Source organism: Lates calcarifer, linkage group LG7_1, assembly GCF_001640805.2.
Source record: "Lates calcarifer isolate ASB-BC8 linkage group LG7_1, TLL_Latcal_v3, whole genome shotgun sequence".
Lineage (NCBI taxonomy): Eukaryota > Metazoa > Chordata > Actinopteri > Centropomidae > Lates > Lates calcarifer.
Genome location: NC_066839.1, coordinates 14,280,879 through 14,299,862, shown reverse-complemented (window position 1 = coordinate 14,299,862; position 18,984 = coordinate 14,280,879). Strand labels below are relative to the sequence as shown.

At 40.2% G+C, this 18,984-nt stretch overlaps 1 protein-coding gene across 2 annotated transcripts in view; it reads right to left on the bottom strand.

Moving 5' to 3' along the window:
* LOC108896860 (A-kinase anchor protein 7) overlaps positions 1–18,984 on the bottom strand; it is a 41,587-nt gene that overhangs the window by 3,875 nt on the left and 18,728 nt on the right. The window contains exon 10 of one of the 2 annotated variants that reach the window (XM_051071952.1): positions 3,300–3,335. The exons of the other annotated variant lie outside the window; for it this stretch is intronic. Within the exon in view, the coding sequence (XP_050927909.1) occupies positions 3,300–3,335 (36 nt within the window). The remainder of the gene's footprint in view (positions 1–3,299; positions 3,336–18,984) is intronic. 2 annotated transcript variants of the gene reach the window in all.

Here is an 18,984-nt window from a genome sequence, read left to right as displayed (position 1 = left end):
ACAGTTATGTTGCCACTACCTGGTCTACTACACTGTATGTGACAAGAGTGATACATAGTATTCAAATTCTTAACTATAGTGACATTTACAGTGGATGTGATTCCAGCTCTAAGCTGCTTCCTGTAGTGCCTGGTGTCTTTTTACATGATATCAGGGCCCATTTCATTCTTATTCCAGTATGATCAGAATGAAAACACAAATTAACTATTAATCTGACAGTAATAAATGACTACAATCACGCATCATAGAGTGACTCCAGCAACAATAGATTGGATATGACAGCAGTAGAAAAGATATGACAGTCAGAGTTGATAATAACAGATGAGGTAAACAGCCATCTATCAGGTCTTCTACCTCTTGCAGTATTTGAAAACATAATTAATTTAACAAGTAAAGCTCTTTATCAGACTGCTGGTTCTGCTTTTGCTATGGACAAAATGGCAGACAAAAAGGCAGTGAGATAAAGGAGAAACCAGACAGACATAAAGCCAGGAGAAAAAAAAGTAAGACGAGTAGAAAGTCAATAATTCATGTAGAAAGACAGTTAGGCAGGCAGGCTGTAAGATGGACAGCCAGCACTAAGCCATTCAGAGAGAGAGTAATAGAGAATCACTCAAGCATCCTGTCTGTCTGCACACACACACAGATTACTGCAGTGGTTCAAAAACACACTATAACCACCTCAACATTTGATTACTGAGGCCAAACATAAAATCCCCAAGCAAATCTTCTATACCACAAAATCCCACTGGACCCAAATGTTTGTTTATATTTGAAAGCAGCGTGGTGCTCTGATATTCATTATAGAAACAGACAGTAGACAGAGCAGGAGTGAGACAGACATGGAGAATGATAGAGGTTTCCTGAAGTCTCATACATAGTAAGTAATATATAATTCTCTTGGTTCTGCAGTAGTTCTCTCACCAACCTAGTGTTATTGTTAATGTTTGCTTTTTATTTTTGTATTCTTTTTTGCATATTATCCTTCCTCCTTGGAGATGCACTGTGGAGTTTGCAACCATTATGGAGCAATGTTTTTCTGAGTGGGTCTAAGGTCAGGTTGTTCATGTGCACAAGCAAACAATAGATATTTTGGATTAACAAAACACACAACTGAATATAAACAGCAATGTTGTATCAAAGTATCATTGACTTTTTGTCAAACTCTTACATCAGTTTAGCTATGGTTACTGAGTATGACTAAACTTAGCTCAGTTTCTTTGTTTACTGTATGCAGTAATGTTAGTGTGACGCACCTGGCGGCTACTATAGATGACACATCTAACCAGAATAAGGTACAGTACTGCTTGGTATGATTCTAATGAGCTGTAAAAATGCTCTGCAGGTGTCTCAGTCCATGGCTACTTGCTACGATATTGATGACTGACTGTTGGCACATTCTTGCTTCTATCTTACCACACTTATCCTTTCTTTCATCCTCCAGGTGCTCTGCTGGGCTCAGACCTACTATACAGACCATGGGAATAAATTACAGCCACTGTCACATGCATGCCACAGCAACATTTTCACCACCACTACCAGCTTGTTGTGTTGACATATGCATTATGCATCCATGGATTTGTGTTATTTATGCTAGGTATTCAGCCTGCTAACAGTGTGCCAAATAGGAACCAACATTTGTCAGACTGGGGGGCATATGTACACTCATCCAATTATAGTCACCATGTGCTCACATCAGCTTCACTTTCTTTCTCTCTATTTCATTTTATTTTTTGCTAAATTGATTTGTGCCAAACATGATGTTCTGTTGTACTACATCTAACTCATGGTTTATTGAGTTGTGCTTTCTTAGAAGCCCTGCTGTTGTTGTACTGAGGTGCTATTTGATTACCTGTGGCCTGCCTGTCAATTTGAGTGACTCACACTTCTGACCTGCTGTTTGATGAGGTATTTTTACCCTCAGGACCGCAGCAGACTGAATTTATTCTAAAGCCACCTTTCTTAGTAAACTCCAGACACTAATATGTGGGTCTCCCAAGGATGCTGGTCATTTCTGACTGAAACTGGCACTTCTGGCACTAATGATCAGATCATGACCACTCATTTAAATCATGGATTTGCATGTTTTTGCTCCAGCCCTAACACTGTCTCATTCACAGCCACAAACCTTTGAGCAGCTCATTATTGATGATTGGTTCCTAGTCTCTGTGCCTAACAGTAATCAATTGGTAGTCACACACAATTTCATGTATTCTTTTGCTCAGGAAACATATTCTTCATATAAAACAAACATCAATATGCATGTAGAGTTATTTTCCCTATCTCTGGGAATGTGTAGACCACATTTCTAAATTAAGAAATTTGCTTGTTTAAACACAGCGCGAACTACAAAGTCGCAGTTCATCAGCAGTTCCCATAAAGACGAGGGCAGTTGCTGAAGGCCTTTACCCTGTTTGCGTGATTTATACTTTATTTACACATATTTCATTGTGTAGAGGAGGAAGTTATTACAGCATTGAAAAGAGGAATATCTGTTATAAAATATTTGTACTGCATGTAAATACAAATGCAAAAGGCAAATATCAGCAAATAAAGCTGTTGCACTGAAAACTTTTCAGGGCTGTAGGTACTGATGGATTTAGTCTGTTATAAAAAAACATAAAGGAGATACTTTGTCGATCTCTGGAAGAATATTCTTGTACTTCACAGAACAGGATGAGTCACTGAAGAGCGCCCCCTCAGACTGCCTTGCTCAAGGAAACTACAGCAGAGGGGCGCTGCTCGATAACACAAGGCCATGCACCCAGGCAGTGCAGTTAATGGACAGTCACCTTAATCACTTCCTGCTCTGCTGCCTTAAAGCAGACAGACAGAGGCTGCTTTTGGTTAACTGAATTTAAACTGATAAAATACGTGTAATGATCATAGATGAGAAATATGGCATCAGCGGTAAGGACACTGTATTATTGATTAGAATTCTGATTGTTACTGAAGTTGCTACTTTGTCAGTGTCTTTATAAAATGATGCAGAAATCAGCTGCAATGAGATTAAACATATGAGTATAAAAATGATTGATTGATGATGATAATAATGATAATTTGGAATTTTTGGAAAACGAATCAGTACGATTACACATGCTCCAGGTGATCAGTGAAAAGTGCATTTACATTGTGTTGTCTGTATGATCTATGGTAATCCAGAGAAAGTAATCACATGAATTTGATTGTCCCGAGGGATCACATTATGGAGCGCAATTTTAGTCAGTACTCAGACACAGATTAGGTGTTGAATCTTCTTAACTCTAATTGTACACATACGACATAAAGAGGAGACATACTTGAGCGTTTGGCATGGAGTGGATTCTGAACCAAATCTGCAACACAAGCACAGACATGAAATATTAAATAAAGACACACACACAAAAAATAAAGAAACCCAGAGATAATTTAGTGTCTCGTGGATTTCATACACTCATGAAGCAGAACAGTCACAAAAGCCTCTTTGTCTGTTAACACAAGGGAGATACTTTTAGTGCTCGACAGCGGTGATTGTAAAGATTAGGTTTTGACCCCTGGGCTACATGAAGACTAAAATGGATGCACGAATATTCAGAGGAAATGTTATTATCCAAATCCACTGACGGTCATAAAAAGGCTGCAAGACTCCGCAGTGTAAAAATAGGGTGCAGGTGTGCACTTCTTGGGGATGGGCACAGGGCTAGAAAGCCAGACAACAGAGCATAATTTATTACACAAGTCTGCACACTGTAAAAATAACTTTAATAAAAAATGAGTGCACTGAAAGAAAAACATTTGTCAGGCATTGGAACCTTTTATTTCAAACATGGAAAAATAAATGCAAACAACAAAAATTGTCAGTGTGTTTCAGACGAGGCAGCGCTTTATAGAATAAATTGTTAGATGTTTTTTAAAATGGGAGGTTTAATGGCATGTGGGGATATGTTCCTGCTGTCGTTAATGAACATCCAGAAAATATTAGCTTGTAATTTTGACCCTACGTAAACAGACTTCTGCTCGCTGTAACCTTGTCAAAGGACTGATTAAAGGGGTGTGTGTTTGTGACAAAGTATTTTTATCGTCTTTATGATGACAGTAAAGCTGCCCTTTGTACCTGCTACACACACACACACACACACACACAGACGCAGATAAGCCTTTCTCACTGCGGACAGACTGATTCCACAGCAACAAGCCTGAGAGACACAGGGATATCTCCTTCTCAAATTATCTCTGTCTCACACACACAAATACAGAAGTTCAACAGTATCTTACACACACTTTCTCACACAGCATACCCACAATTTCTCAAAGCTCATGTCCTCACTCTCTTTGTTTCTGTATCTTCTACTCTCTCTCAATCTTTCATACTCCCTCCATTTCCACTGCTCTGCCTCTAACAACTCATCTTTACTTTTCCTCACCTCTCCCTCCTTATCTAAACCTTTTTTCCACTCTCTCTCTACCTTTTTTTGCTGGCAGTGTTGTCATGGTGACAGGATGAGAACCAGACAGGCACTTCAACTTTTAACAACACAGGAGGCTGTACCGACTTCCATCTGTTTTTTGGCAGGTTTCACTCTCGTGTCATTAAGTGTCATCAAGTGTCATCTTCCTTCACCCTTTGTTGTCTTTTTCTCCTCATCTGGTCTTTTTTCCTTTACCACACCACCTTTCTCTTTGTAGCTCATCTTTGCCCTCATTTATTGACTGCTGTGCCTTAAGACCCGTTTCCAAACATCATTTGTAAAGTCGCTCTCTGTGGACTGATTGTCACTGATGTCACTGTTCTCTGACCTCTAAAAGCCATTGCTGTAGAAAACAACAGCGAAACAAATGCGACTAATCGGAAATCCATTATAATATGCATTCCTTTCTTCATCAGTATGCATTACATTAAACTCTGTCTCTTTCACGGTGATGTTAATTCATATACAGCCAGACTAAAACGCTTTGCCCATATGGTGCAAACCAAGCCAATTAGTAAACTCTGGTTAAACCTATAGTGGAAATGAGATTAGTCCAGGATATGTCGAATGCTGTCTTCTGTCCAACAGTGCTTGCATGCCAGGTTGTATTTTCATTGCTCACTTAAATTTTTTGCCATGGCTCTATCATCTTGGGTCCAGCCTTAAATATCTCACCTAGGACTACAACTAACGACAACTTCCCCTATTGCTTGATGTGCAGATTATGGTCTTGCTTTATCAAATAGTTGTTTGGTCTATCACTGTTTTCCAGAAACCAATGGTTTTGCATAACCAACAATCCAAAGACCTAAGACCTAAACCTAAGATGGTTGAGAGTTAACAATTTAATCCACTGTTAACATTTTAATTTGTCCAGAACTTTGGTTGATGATCAACAAGTGTTAGCATGCTAACTGTAAAACTAAGTGGCAAACATGGTGAATATTCTGCCTGCTAAATGTCAGCATTTTACCATTGTAATTGTCAGCATGTTAGCATATTGATGTTAGTATGTAGCTAAAAACACAGCTTGTGGCTACGTATAGCCTCACAGGGCAGCTAGTTACCATAGTTCACTATGTCTAAATGTAACGCCACTGTGACTAGCCTAACATGGCTAACATAGACTCTTCTCCTTCCACTTTGTTCCTCTTTCAAACTGTCTCTTCTTCCCTCTTCCTGTGTGTCCTGGTTCGTAGACACTCAGATGGACTGAAAGGTTGAAAGGTTGTTGGTGTACAGATGGTGTTTTTGGGCTTATGACTGTACAATGTCACTGAGCCACAAGTCTGCACAATGTCAAGTGACAACTACTGTGCGTCTGCTTTGCTTTTATTTCATTCCCAGCATCATCACTCTGCCTTGTTTTACTTGGCTCTGCTCTGTTCTCCCGGGCACTGCTCTGCTGTGATTTATTTGGTGCTACATAAGTCCCTTTTAACACCATTACTTCAAACTTCCTTACACACCTATTTATCTTCTTCTGTAGCAACTTCTCCATCCAAATAACTAATAGAGTTCACTTCCTGGTTGGATCGGAGCTGACATTCTGCTTAAGTCTGCCAAAAATATTTAGCCAGGCACTCTCAGTACTTTATACTTTCCATGATGGAGGGAGCAGTTTAAGGTTTAAGGTTCAGTTCAAGCTGACAGCAGCTACTCTGGTGATGCTACCCATACACAGGCACTTCACATCTACATTCAGTATAAAAGGGACCCATAATAATCCCATTAAAGACCAGAATCAAATTCACTGGATACAGCAGCCTAACTGATTATGTTTATTTCCAGGCTAATAATCTGCTGCTATGACTAATTTCTTCTTACTCTAAATCATCTGATTTCCTGAAAGCTCTAGCAGAGGTCCCAGCAGAAATGTAATGCAGCCTATTCAGTGAGAGGAAGAGGACGAATGAAGAAAAAGCAATGGGCAGAAGCGGAGGAGGGGGAGGGAGAGTGGGGGACAAAGAGGAGGAGGAAGACTACCAAGCAGTACGTGTTGTGAGGAAGAGGAGGGTGAGCATGGTTTGTGCAACGTGAGGTTTGAACGGGAAATGAAAAAAGCATACATGGACACATTTGAGGACCGAGCTGGAGAGTGGAGGAGAAGGAGGGGAGATGAGGAAGAACAGACCTTGAACAAGGTAGTGAAGGATGAGGACAGCAGGGTATAGAGGCTGTGGAGCTGCAGGGTAGGTGGGGATATAGAATCCTGCTGGTGGAGTGGTTTCCTCAGGAAATACCAGAGACTCTTCCAGACACGAGACACTGACTGCAGCCCAGTTCAACAAATATATATTTACACAGTTTTCTAGCTAGCTTGTACTCAGCTTATTGATGATAAGCTGTTTATGGATTATTACTCAGTGCCAGGTGGACTGTTCATTACCAAATGCAAATACGAATGCAGCCGCTAAATGCGTGCAGAATAACACTGGGGTACTGCTCTTAGAAGTACACTCAATGAAGATTAATCCACTTAATTAAACACCTGGCTTGAGGTAGAAAGTCAGATCAATAAACCCAAACTGTTTTCCTTCAACTGGAGAATTGCTGAAAGACATTACAGTGCCTAGTGTGCTTATCAGATGGCCTTTGAGCAAGGCACTAATCCCATAAATGCACCAAGAACACAGCATTAAACTCTATTTATCAAATGCAAAATAAAAGTTTGGAGAAAGCAAAAGATTAAAAAAACACTACTAAACTAAACACTAAACACTACTAGGAGATAGGATTAAACTTCTGCAGTTCTGTGATGTGCTCATCTTTCTACAACATTTCTTAATGTGGCCTAATTTGCCTGCATTTTAGTGTGCAACAACACAGGAAAATAATTACATTTCTGACAATCTTTCCCTTGTGCCAGAACAATGGGATGCAGGGTGTTTGGTGCCCAGACGTGTGTGAGCCTCCTCCTCTCTACCATCGCGCCAATCGACAATTTCATGGCTGATAAATTTTCCTCCACTGAGACAATGAACAGCATCAAAGCACCATTTTCACACTCATGCCTTCAAAACGATGCAATGAGGATGAAGAGGACTTCGGGATGGACTGAGGCTGGCTGTGCATATGCAGGCCATTTGCTACCTGATGCTGTGCCTTTGTATAACACTGACAGAAAAAACAACAGGGGAAACGAATTAGGCAATAATGAAAATTGCTGGTAGAAAGAGTTTGTTTTCATTTCGTCCCCCTAAATTGAACATGACAAAAAGAAAACTGCCATCAGCAGAGCCACACAACAAAGAGCACAGCATTAGGCCAGACATTAAGAATAAGACAGTGGAGTAAATAAAAAAAAGAACATCAACTAATTAGGTTTGTGATCTGTTCTGAGGTGATTTTTAGAGAAATAGTGCAGGCCAATTGCTTCTTGAACAAGAATAAAGGGTACTATATGTGACACTGTGCTTAGCAACAGCAGCGCTTTGAGCTACATGATAACATGCTCACAATAACAATGGTAATATGCTGAGGTATAGATATAATTTTAGGTAGAATATTTACCATGATTACAATCTTAGTTTAGCATAGTAGCATGCTAACATTTGCTGCCTAGCATTAAACATAAACTACAGCTAAGGCCAATGGAAATGTGTTTAGTTTTTGCCAAAAATATTAACCTGATGGAGGACAGAGTATCACCAAAGTCATTAGGATTCATCCTCCGGGCACCATGAGTAACTGTACAGTATTTCATGGTGTATGTAGGATATTTCTCTAAAAATCCAAAATGTCTTCCTCATGGTAGAACTTCAGGAAAAGTCAGAGGATGGCTAAAGTCAAATGGATCCATACTCTGGGGTTCATGCATACACAGAATTACAAGGCCACGTCTTTAACAGATACTGAGATATTTCTGTCTGGACCAAAGTGGCTGTCTGACTGACTGACATTGCCATCCAGAGAGCCATGTGGCTAGAGTGGCTAAATATAACAGTTTCAGGATTGCTCCCTTTAATTCAAGGAAAAAAAAAAAACTGTGGCAAAGGATGTCTTTACATTGGGCTCAGGTCTGAAGGGGGCGCAGACATTAAAGCTGGACAGCTGGACAGGTGTGTCATCCTCTGAACCCTGCTTGACTGTAGATCAAACAAACAGCCCGGCCTTTTTAATGTGAATGGACAACAGGAAAAAACACATACTGGGCTTTGATTTGACATCTTTTAGTTCTCTGGCCTGGCGTCACAGCAGAAATGATCACATACTAGTCTCTTAGCTAACTTACAACATAACAAGCCGTGACTTGGCTCTATCAGCTCAGCACAGCCCCACTGTGACTAAATGTGACATAGCGTGGTTTCTGTAGGGGGTTCAGTGGTATGAACCGTGACATTATTTTTTTTAGATTAATCGCTTCTGATCAAAGCAACAGAAGGAATCACATGCCTCTGCCTCTTAGCATCAACCCTGTGTCCACGCCTTGTTTTTGCCACAGGATTTTTGTTACTTAAATCCATTCATTTTACCTACTGCAGCTTTATTATGTGCTCATGTAGCTTCATAAAGAGCAGCGTCTCTCTGGCCTGGTTCTGAAACGTCTGGCCAAACAGAGCGACTGGCTGTGATCCAGTCAGACCTCAGCACGATTTAACAGGGGGGAGACAAAGCACTGAAGAAGTCTCTTATTGATTGCACAGTAAAACAAAAAAAAGGAAGAAGCAGCAGCAGACACTGAGCTGTTGCCATTTGTCTTTGCAGAACAAAACCTTAGTCCCTTACTCCCTCTGGCCACTCTTCAGGGCATGTGTGCCGCAATTTAAACCCAGCTGTACCTCCTTCCTCTGTGTCGGAACCTGACTTGGGGCAAAAAGCAGTCAGTCAGCACTCAGGCATGGCTTTTCCTGCTCAGTGACCAAGCTCACTGAGCTGTCGTTGGCTGTCAGACTCACACGGTCTCACGCAAGCCTCAGATACAGCATGGACAAAGAAGGTGAAAATCTCAGTGTTTTTACATTTCTTGGAAAATAAGATTGCACAGTGCTGGAGCGAGAAAGAGTTAACATGCACAGAGGCACCAGAATGAAAGAAGAAAACTTGGCAGAGGAGGAATGAATGGAGGGAAAAAGCATGAATTAAGCAGTGCTGCATGCATCTCTTCCCCTCTCTCTGCTCCCTCATCGCCTCTTTCTCCTCCTCCCTGTTCTGTTCTCATCTTTCTCCCCCTCTTCCTCACATGTGGTCTCTGCTGTCTTAACCACTGCTCCCTTTCTTTGTGTATCACTCTCTACTCTTGTAAGGGGCTCGTAAAATACAGCCACATAGCTGGCTTTTTTTTTATCCTTTTCAATTTGTGACTCTACACTTCTGCCAACTTCAACAGCTCAAAGGAAAACATTCTTCTCGTCTAAGCAAGGTCATTTCTGCTCTGTTGTTACACCGCCGATGCAGATGAACAGCTCATGCAGTGGCCAACCAGAGGCTGAGCCACCCCTCATTAGCTTATTCCAAGCAAGCTGCTTCCCTCTGTGAGGAGCAACCCTGCCTTTATCTGATTGTTATTAGAGGGTGGGAATAAAGTACAAACCAAACCAATGCTCTGAATGGAGTGGCGCTGTTTGGTTGTGGATCTGTTTAAAGAGATCACAAAGGGCAACATGGCACACTATGCATGTACATTATCATAAAGTAGTAACTGCTTTAAAGGAAAATGTTGAAATGAAATATCTGCTAAATGTATTCAGTCACCTGTGAACCTGCTCACTGAGGTCATATGAGCATTTAACAAGAACAGAGAGGCGGCATAAACAATCAGCAGTGAGGGAGTGAAAAGACAACTGCTTATTACAGCACAACTTAGTGACTGGACTTTTTAATGCAGCTTTATGGTGCAGCAGAGTAACTGCTAATGTGTCCAGACCTGTTTGTCACTTTGAAATCTCAAAAACGGATGAACACATTTAAATTAAATGTGGTGGAACGCTAGACCATAAGCCAAGGAAGATCTGATTTGATGCAGATCACAACCCCATGTGGCCATTTATACATTAGTTTATGGTTTTCCACATAACTCTTTGACCGATAGAAAATCAATCAGCAGAAAGTTTTACAATAGACAAATCATTAAAGCTGTTTAATCAAGCAAAAATGGCAAATCATTTCTTGTTTCAGCTTCTCAAATGTTGACATTTGTTGCATTTGTGTGCTCAGAGCTCAGTATTCATCTAAACTGAGTATTGTGTGTTTTAGCTCTTGGTTGAACAAAATATATTTGATGATCTGAGAAGTGTGAGTGAGTTGTTAGTTCATCAGTTAGTTATTAACCTTAGTGGAACACACTACCTATCCATTAAGACCGCAATTCGTACAATTAGTACATCCCAGCAAACCTTTTTTAACCAGCTGTAGCACAGTCATCTAATCTTCAACTAATTTGTCACACATCTAAATCTTTCCAAAAGCTAATTATTTATTTGGTATCTGATATTTTGGTCCTTTAACAGTCACACTGGTTTGACTTTTGTTATAGTTAATGCAACTTGACAATAAGATATCAGCTATGAGCAATCCTGCAAAATAGCCAGCATTAGGCTGCGCTATAATAGCAGCATTTAAATGGCAATATGTAACTCTGTAGTTGTGAATCACACTTGACATTTTGCACAACTCATTCTTGCTCAGAGCCTTAATATTTCCAGGATGTACGTATTCTTTTCAATACTTTGACAGAGATAATTATTACAAATGGACAGAACAAATATAATGTCTCACACAGCTTTTCTTGAGATGGACAACAGATGCTATGTTTGACTAACAATTACAGTTAAATGTGTTTTATACAAAGAAATTAATTCAGCTGTGACATTTGTGTCTGTGTGTGTACATTGAGTATTTTGCAGAGAGAGGTAGTGTGTGTGTGTGTGTTTCATCTGCAGTGACTGCTAACACCACTGTGTGACACCTTGTCATATTGGTCATGGTTGATTCACACACAGACACACTGCAAGCACATACACAAACACACACACACACACACACACACGTGTTTTGCTGTGCTCACGAGGGACACTGTCACCACATCACAGGGGTAGCATCTGACCTACAGTACACACACTCCCCCTCTTTGTCCGCTTCCCTCTCCTTGCCTTTGCCTCTGTCTCAATATCACCATTTCTCTTTAAGCCCATTCCTTTCTTTTCCCCTCATTAGTCTTCATTCCCTGCATCACTCTTTCCCCTCTTCTCCCTCCATCTCACTCCACTCAGAAGTAGGGCACAGTGGCTCGACTGTTTATAGCAATGCAGCTGCAAGCAGGGAGAGAGAGAGCGGGACGCATAGGGGAAAACACAGGAGGAAGGAAGAGAAACAGAGAGAGGCAGGAAGAGAGAGAGCACAGTGATGTGTGTACACGCAGCCCAGTTTAATATTTCTGTCTTTACCAGTACAGTGCTTCAAAAGAGCACACATGCGCCCACACACACACACACACACACACACACACACACACACACACACACACACACACACACACACCACCTATTTTCAAAACTGCCATTTCAGCCAGTGTCAAAGTCTGTGTTTATGACAAAATGATCTTATATAAAGCACACACAGTAAGTACAGTCCACAAATCACTGGATCATTTTATTACTTTGTTTAATCATTAATCCAATGAACTTGTTAGCAGCAATATTAATATGAAGCTTCTTTAATTTTCCTCCTTTAATAAACAGAAAAGGAAGTAGTTTACTTGCTCGTCCATTAGTTTAACTAAATAAGATCAATTCTTGCACTAGAATGAAAACCGGGACAAACAAGAAACTAATCCGATTTACTCCCTCAAACACTACAGGGAAAACTCTGAACTCCAGTTCTGTTGACTGAAGCCCTTCTTCCACCACAGCCAATCCATACCACACCGTTAAAAACAGCATGTGAGTTCAGTTTAACACACCAGACATCTTGTATTAGCATTCAACATGTCACTCTGACACTATTATTATGGAATAAGTTACTAGGAATGAACATTTGTAAGGTGTTTTGTTTTTTTACAATAATAATAGTGCAGTAAGTAAGTAATAACAGAGAAGCAAGACTAGTTCTACTCCTAGTAGTAGTAGCACCAAAACTGAGTTGTACATTCAACCTAAACCTAAATTAATCCTGATACAGCTGCTACAGAACAATGAGAGAGAAATCGCTGCTTAAAGCTGTAATCAAACCACAAGCTGCATCAGTAATTATCCTCTAGAGCTCATTTCTTTCCATATGAGCTAAAGCAGAGCAGACAGTTTCAACTCTATATCTCTGTCATCAAGTGGAAAATTTGTGCCTTTACTTTGCTCGTTTGTTTATCCATTTTAATTCCTCAACTGACCACTGATGTTGTGTAACATCATATGTTAGATAATATCAGTGCCCGAACAACTCATCCAGAGAAAGCTGTGTTTGTAGAGATGAGGAGATATCTGGCTAATCTGTGCCACATGGTCATGTTCACAAGGAGAGTGGTCGTTTAGAAGTTATTTTAAAGTCCCACTCCACTCAAAAATGTGTTACGGTTCCTTCACTAACATGTTGAGCTTCACTGTGCAGAATGGTGAATGTGCAGAGTTTGACAGTAGACGGCTGTTTTCACATTCATGTGTTTCTCCATGTATGTACAAAACTGGCATGGAAACCAATTCATGGTCCGATGCACAGGTATAATGTGGAAACTTAAATCTCCTCCACATATATTCAGATATCTCAGGAAGCAAGAGGAAGCTGAAAATTACCAAATTAATTGAGCGTTCTTTTCAGAAAAACTATTACAGATCAAATAATTATCTAAAGCAGAGGATTTTTATCTCTCTTAAAAAATTTCTGGGAGGATCTTTAAACTTTTTAGGCCATTCATTGTACATGTTGAAGTGGTTCCCAAATATATACATAAGTATGCTGCATATGGTGACAAAAAATGAAAAAATACTACTCTTTCATACTATTATTCAGACTAAGGACACTTACAACACTCACAAGACTGGTACACAAAGTTGTTTTGCAACTCCTCTTGTTCAGTTCTCCATTAACAATATTTATTTAAAAACCACTGATGTATGATTTGGGTACTATGTGGAGTTTTGACCCCTAGCAGCACTATGAAGTAATGATTTTACAAGCAAGTCCAAGTTTTGTTTGTGTGGTGCACACAAAGATGCATCTCACAAATTATTGGTATCATGCCATTCCCCTGTTCGACAGTTGGTGGCAGCAAGGCACAAAGACATGCAGTAATGCATCAAAAAAGGCAGTGAAGAAGAAAACTAGCTAGCAAAAATGCATATAAACAATGCACGGTTTAGAATATATTTTTTTTAAACTTGGCTTTTCAGAGGTTTTACGAGGAAGTAAATTCATTCAAGGGTTTTTTAAAGACCTAAAGGATGTATAGTGTGTTTTGATGAGAAATACTGAATGTAAACATAACTTTCATTTGTTTGCAAGAAAACTCCACACAGAACCTTTAAGTTTTTATTGTGTGGAGGTATCAACCAGATCTAATCAGTACAAGGTTTAAGAGTACACTTTAAGTTTAGTACTCACAGTTGATATTTGCAGTAAGAGGACATTAAGGAGACTTATCAGCAACCCTTAAGTATTTCATCTTGGTGCAGAAACTTAAATCACAATCCAGACCACTACCCTACAAATACACAGACAACACTACACTGCACACAAAGGCAATTACACTCTCTCACATGCATGTCCATCCATAGGTCACACACAATCATGGATGCAGCCGTGCACATACAGATAACTGACACAAAGCGACACACGCGCACACACAGTGTACATTGTATTGTTACACTTCATGCACACAATCTCTCCCGGACCACCACTGAGTATATCAATCCAGTTGGTATCTCCAACAACACACACCCACGCATGGAGACAGGAGCAGGAGACACTTACTGATTTTCTCCTCGGCTTGGGAGAAAGGGAAGCAGCACAGTTGACCCATGGCGCCTCCTTCCCTCTCCTCCTGTTCCCCTCTCCCCCGCTGTAACCCCTCTTTTTCCTTTCCCCTTGTTCTAAGACAGACAGATGGAGCGAGAGTCCTGCCTCTCCCCTGTCTCTCCACTCTTTATCTTCCTGCTCTCCCTTCTGTGTCACTCTTTCTCCCCCCTCCGAAGGACAGACGGAACCAGCGAGGATGGAGGCAACAACAAAAAAAAAAAGCACCCTCCTTTTCCCTCTGTGCAGCCCTGAAGAAGACAGAGCAAGGCAGGAGACGCTGAAAAAAATTAACGAGTGGCTCCTTGCTCTCGCTCTACTTTGCACTGACACGGAGAGGAGGGGTGTGTGAGTGTGTGTATCTCAGAGAGAGAGAGAGAGGGAGGGAGAGAGAAAGGAGTGGGAGAGGGAGGGTGAAAGAGAGAGAATGGGAGAGCTGGAGTGTGTGTGTGTGTGTGTGTGTGTGTGTGTGGGAGAAAAAGACAAAAAGAGTATAATTTTTGTGTGTGTGTGTGTGTAACTAGATGGGGACAGAGGAGGAGGGGTTGTTTGAGCAAGCTTGAGTAAGTATATACCCAAGAAAGACAGAGTGAGCACGCTTGAAAGTGTGGCAAGTGTGCAGACGAGGAAAAGGGAGCGGTATATATGAGGAGACAGCAGACACTACTGTGTGTGCATGCACGTGTGTGTGTGTGTGTGTGTGTGTGTGTGTATGGAGGGGGAGGGGGGCTACAGGCTCCACCTACACTCGTCACTGTAGCTTGAATAATGGTTGTTGAATAGCCGGCAGCTGCAGCCTGCTACTGCATGGACCTATGTTATTTATGAGACCTACAATGGTATTCTAAGGAGGCCAAACATCCCCAAAGAATAAAAATAGAAAAATAGAAAAAAATCTATTAAAATGCATCATCAATTCCAAGGTTGAGTTAAGACGATAGTCAGGAGTAAATCAAGGCTCAAGGGAACATGGAGACACATGATGAGATTATCAGAAGTATATTCTATTTATATCAAATTATCTAATACACTGAAAATGAATAATAATAATAAATACTCCAGTGTGGTAGAGTTTGCATTTACATCCTGAGCCTAACTGAGCCTGACCAGATGGAGTCGGTCCACCCACCTTTGACGAACCACATGACTCTGGTTTTCAGTTTCTTAGTTTGCTGTCAAAGTCTGAAAGTAAAGACTAATCTACTTAAGACAAATGTGATTTTGATATATGTGTAAAGGTTATTTTTGATGCTGAAATGACTGGATGATTGAAAATCATTTAGCAAGCTAAAATGCCAACTATTTGCTTTTTAAAGATGAGGATTTTTATATCATCATAAACTACACTAAGTGGTTTATAATTAATGACAGTAATTGTTAGATGCAGTCTTTAGTATTTTGTGTATTTATGAAAATGCTTTCAGTCTTTGATCTGTTGATCAGTCCATCATTAGTTAAATCTAGTCTTGTCTTTGACCTTCAAAATAAGAGATTACTTTATTCACGAGATACTGCATCTTTCACTTGTTGATCCTTGTTTGCTTTGGGTACGATACCTGTCAAACAGGCTACATGGCACTTTGTGACAACACTGGAATAGCGCAGCATTGTGAGCGAGTGACTCAGTCTTCTCTTGCAGCCACACATCAGTCCACAGCTGAGTATTTTTCTCATCAGTTTCTCTCTCTCATCATTAACATGTATTACCATGCCTCAGTCGAAACTTAATCCCGCTGCGCAATGTTAGCAGAATAGCCTGAATGGTTTGTGCAATCAGAGTGGCTGAGCAATCTGAATGTAATATATGTTGTGGTGCCTAAAGGCCAGCTTCCCTGCTTTTACTCAGCTCGGCGTCAGCGCTGCACTCTGATGTAATGACCTCAAACAAGCGCTCACAGTCGGAGCTCAGTGTAGTCCAGCTGCATGAGTTGTTCATGCTGACTGAAAGCTCTATCCTGCTGTTGCAGGATGCATTATTCTACTATTGGAGAAGTGGAGTAACAACTTGCCGACAGGCTCTGAAGTTTCTGCACTGATTAAAAATTGATGTAAAAAGTAGCAAGAGTAGAGCAGCTAAATGTAAGGGAGGGAAGTTCTCTTCAAAAATATACTTGAGTGGTAAGAGTGGTAAGGATGCTGCATTAAAGGTACACCTAGAAGCACAATTTATTTAAGGAGAAAAAAAAAGTTACTTAAGCATATGTGAGCAAATGTGAATTAATTCCCATCTCCAATGCAAACCTTTGCATGCTAACATGCAGCTTAGCTGTCATTCCCCTGAGGCAAGCTGGTCATCACTACGCAAAGCCAAAAACAGTCTGACTTCCATCTGTCTGTCTGACATAAGAACCCATCTAGAGTATAGGGTCAACTATGTCAAATGTACAAGAAGCATTACTCACAAATGACTCATCAAATATATATAAAAAGCTATGCATCTCCATTTTGAAACAATTCATAAAAAGATGGAGTTAATGCTAGAGCAACTTAGAGGATATTGATATGAAGAAAAACAACATCCAATTCAAATTACAGATATATTTTAAATTATGTATTTTTTTTAATTGGTTTATTTACAAAATACCTGATTTTGCTTCTGTGTGTAGCTCTGTGTGAAAAAATGAGAATGCAGGTAGCAAGGTGATTAGAAGATCTGCTTTTAACCAGAAGGTTTTGGTTCAAGCCCTTTCAACAGCCCCCTTCAGCAGCTCACAGCTCTGCTGATGAGTCCTTGAGTAGAACAATGAATCTCCACCAGTTCCAGAGACGCTTTTTTTTTTTTGTATGTGCACAAACTGACAGACACAGTCTAGTTAAAAGCGCGTCTCTACTCTGCAGGGCTAATGAGAGATTACAAACAAGGGGGTAAGAGGATGTGAGTGTGAAGAGCGAAGGGACATTAAAGCAAATACACACACACACACACCACATACACTGTAGTGCATGATGCACTGAGCTCAGCTGTATGAGCAGACAGTGGAGCCCTGTCTCCAACAGCAGCATTCAGCTCACAGCTGCCACTTTACACACAAACACCATCTCCATCACACACACACACACAATGACTGCTATTTGTGGTACTTAAGTGTTGTCACTGATTAGGCCTGACTGCTACTGAACGTCACTTATACTGTACCCATATACAGTATGTTAATGAGCACACACTGATCACACCTGTATACGCACAGACACAATGTAAAAGAATTCTGCAAGCAGTGCTTTTACAAACAACCTGTAATATGTTGATAATTCAACTTTCCTGATCACATTTCTTTCTGAATTTAACTATCAGTTTAGGGGTTATTCAGCTGAGCACTTCATTGTGTTATATACTGTAATGTACAATAGTATCTGTTAAGAGACCATTTAAACATGCTCTCTTGTAAGTTATTACAATGCAGAGTGAGGGCTAAAGAAAACACTGCAACAGTGTTGACTTTGTTCAGCTGAAGGTCAGCTAATGGTGCCTCAGCACTTAGTCACAAGACAGGTTATGCACACAAAGAGAAGACGACTGCATGCTGCAGATAACAGGGTACTTAGTGATATGGCTTACTGTTTACCATAACACTTATATGAATAATTAACTCTAGCCATACTAACATGCACACACACAGAAAAACAAATAATGCACACACCACAATGCGCAAGAAAACAAGCATTGTTTGTTATTAATGATGTAGAGACAGAGTGTGACATGCCAGGCATTTTAGCATTTCTACTACAACGTTTTTTCAGACATTGCATGGTGGTAAAGCTAATTTAAACAGGTGTAGCCAAAAAGTATCACATGTCCAGTGGTCTTTATCTATGTTTGCTACATTTAATATTTATTTAGTGGTATTATCAACACCTGGTCATGCATTTCAGTACTGTTTAGCATCCTCAAACACACGCTGCAAGTCTTTTGTTTGCTGCTATGATTAACTAAACATGTAAAAAGCTACAGGGAAACTCCCAGTGTTATTACTTTCCTTTTTCACCTTTATTTCTTGGTTCAAATGTTCACCTCTGGCTGGCTGACTTGTCACAGAGGTGCAAATTTTCCATACAGATTACCACTTGTGTCTTGTTATTGCAGAGAGAGGAAGCCTGCCATTTGGCTGGATTTTTCAATACAAAAGTTTCTAGGAAATTCAATCAAGTGACAAAGAAAAAGATTATTTGTATGCACCATCACACATTTCAGCCGGTATTTAGCAGCGCTGGAGTATGCAATGTGGTGGTTCCATTTTTGGTGTTTTGATGAGCTCAGCAATAGGTGAGTTTTTCCAGCTGGACTATGAATTGGCCCTGCTATTTAACATGAAATTACCCAGACTACATGTAGATACAGCATAAAGAGCAAGTGGAATTATCTGATATATGTATAAATTTGTCTTCAAACATGGTCACATTCTCACCAAAATTACAATTATAAACAATCACTTTTTCACTATTTTAGCACACCAATCACTGCATTGTTCTTGTCCATATTGAATACATCATTCAAACATTAACAGTGTAGATTGGAAAAAATATGCGAACTCCAAGGCTAATGACATCAATAAAAGCTAACTGAAGTCAGGGGATGAAATGAAAGAGCTACTTTGAT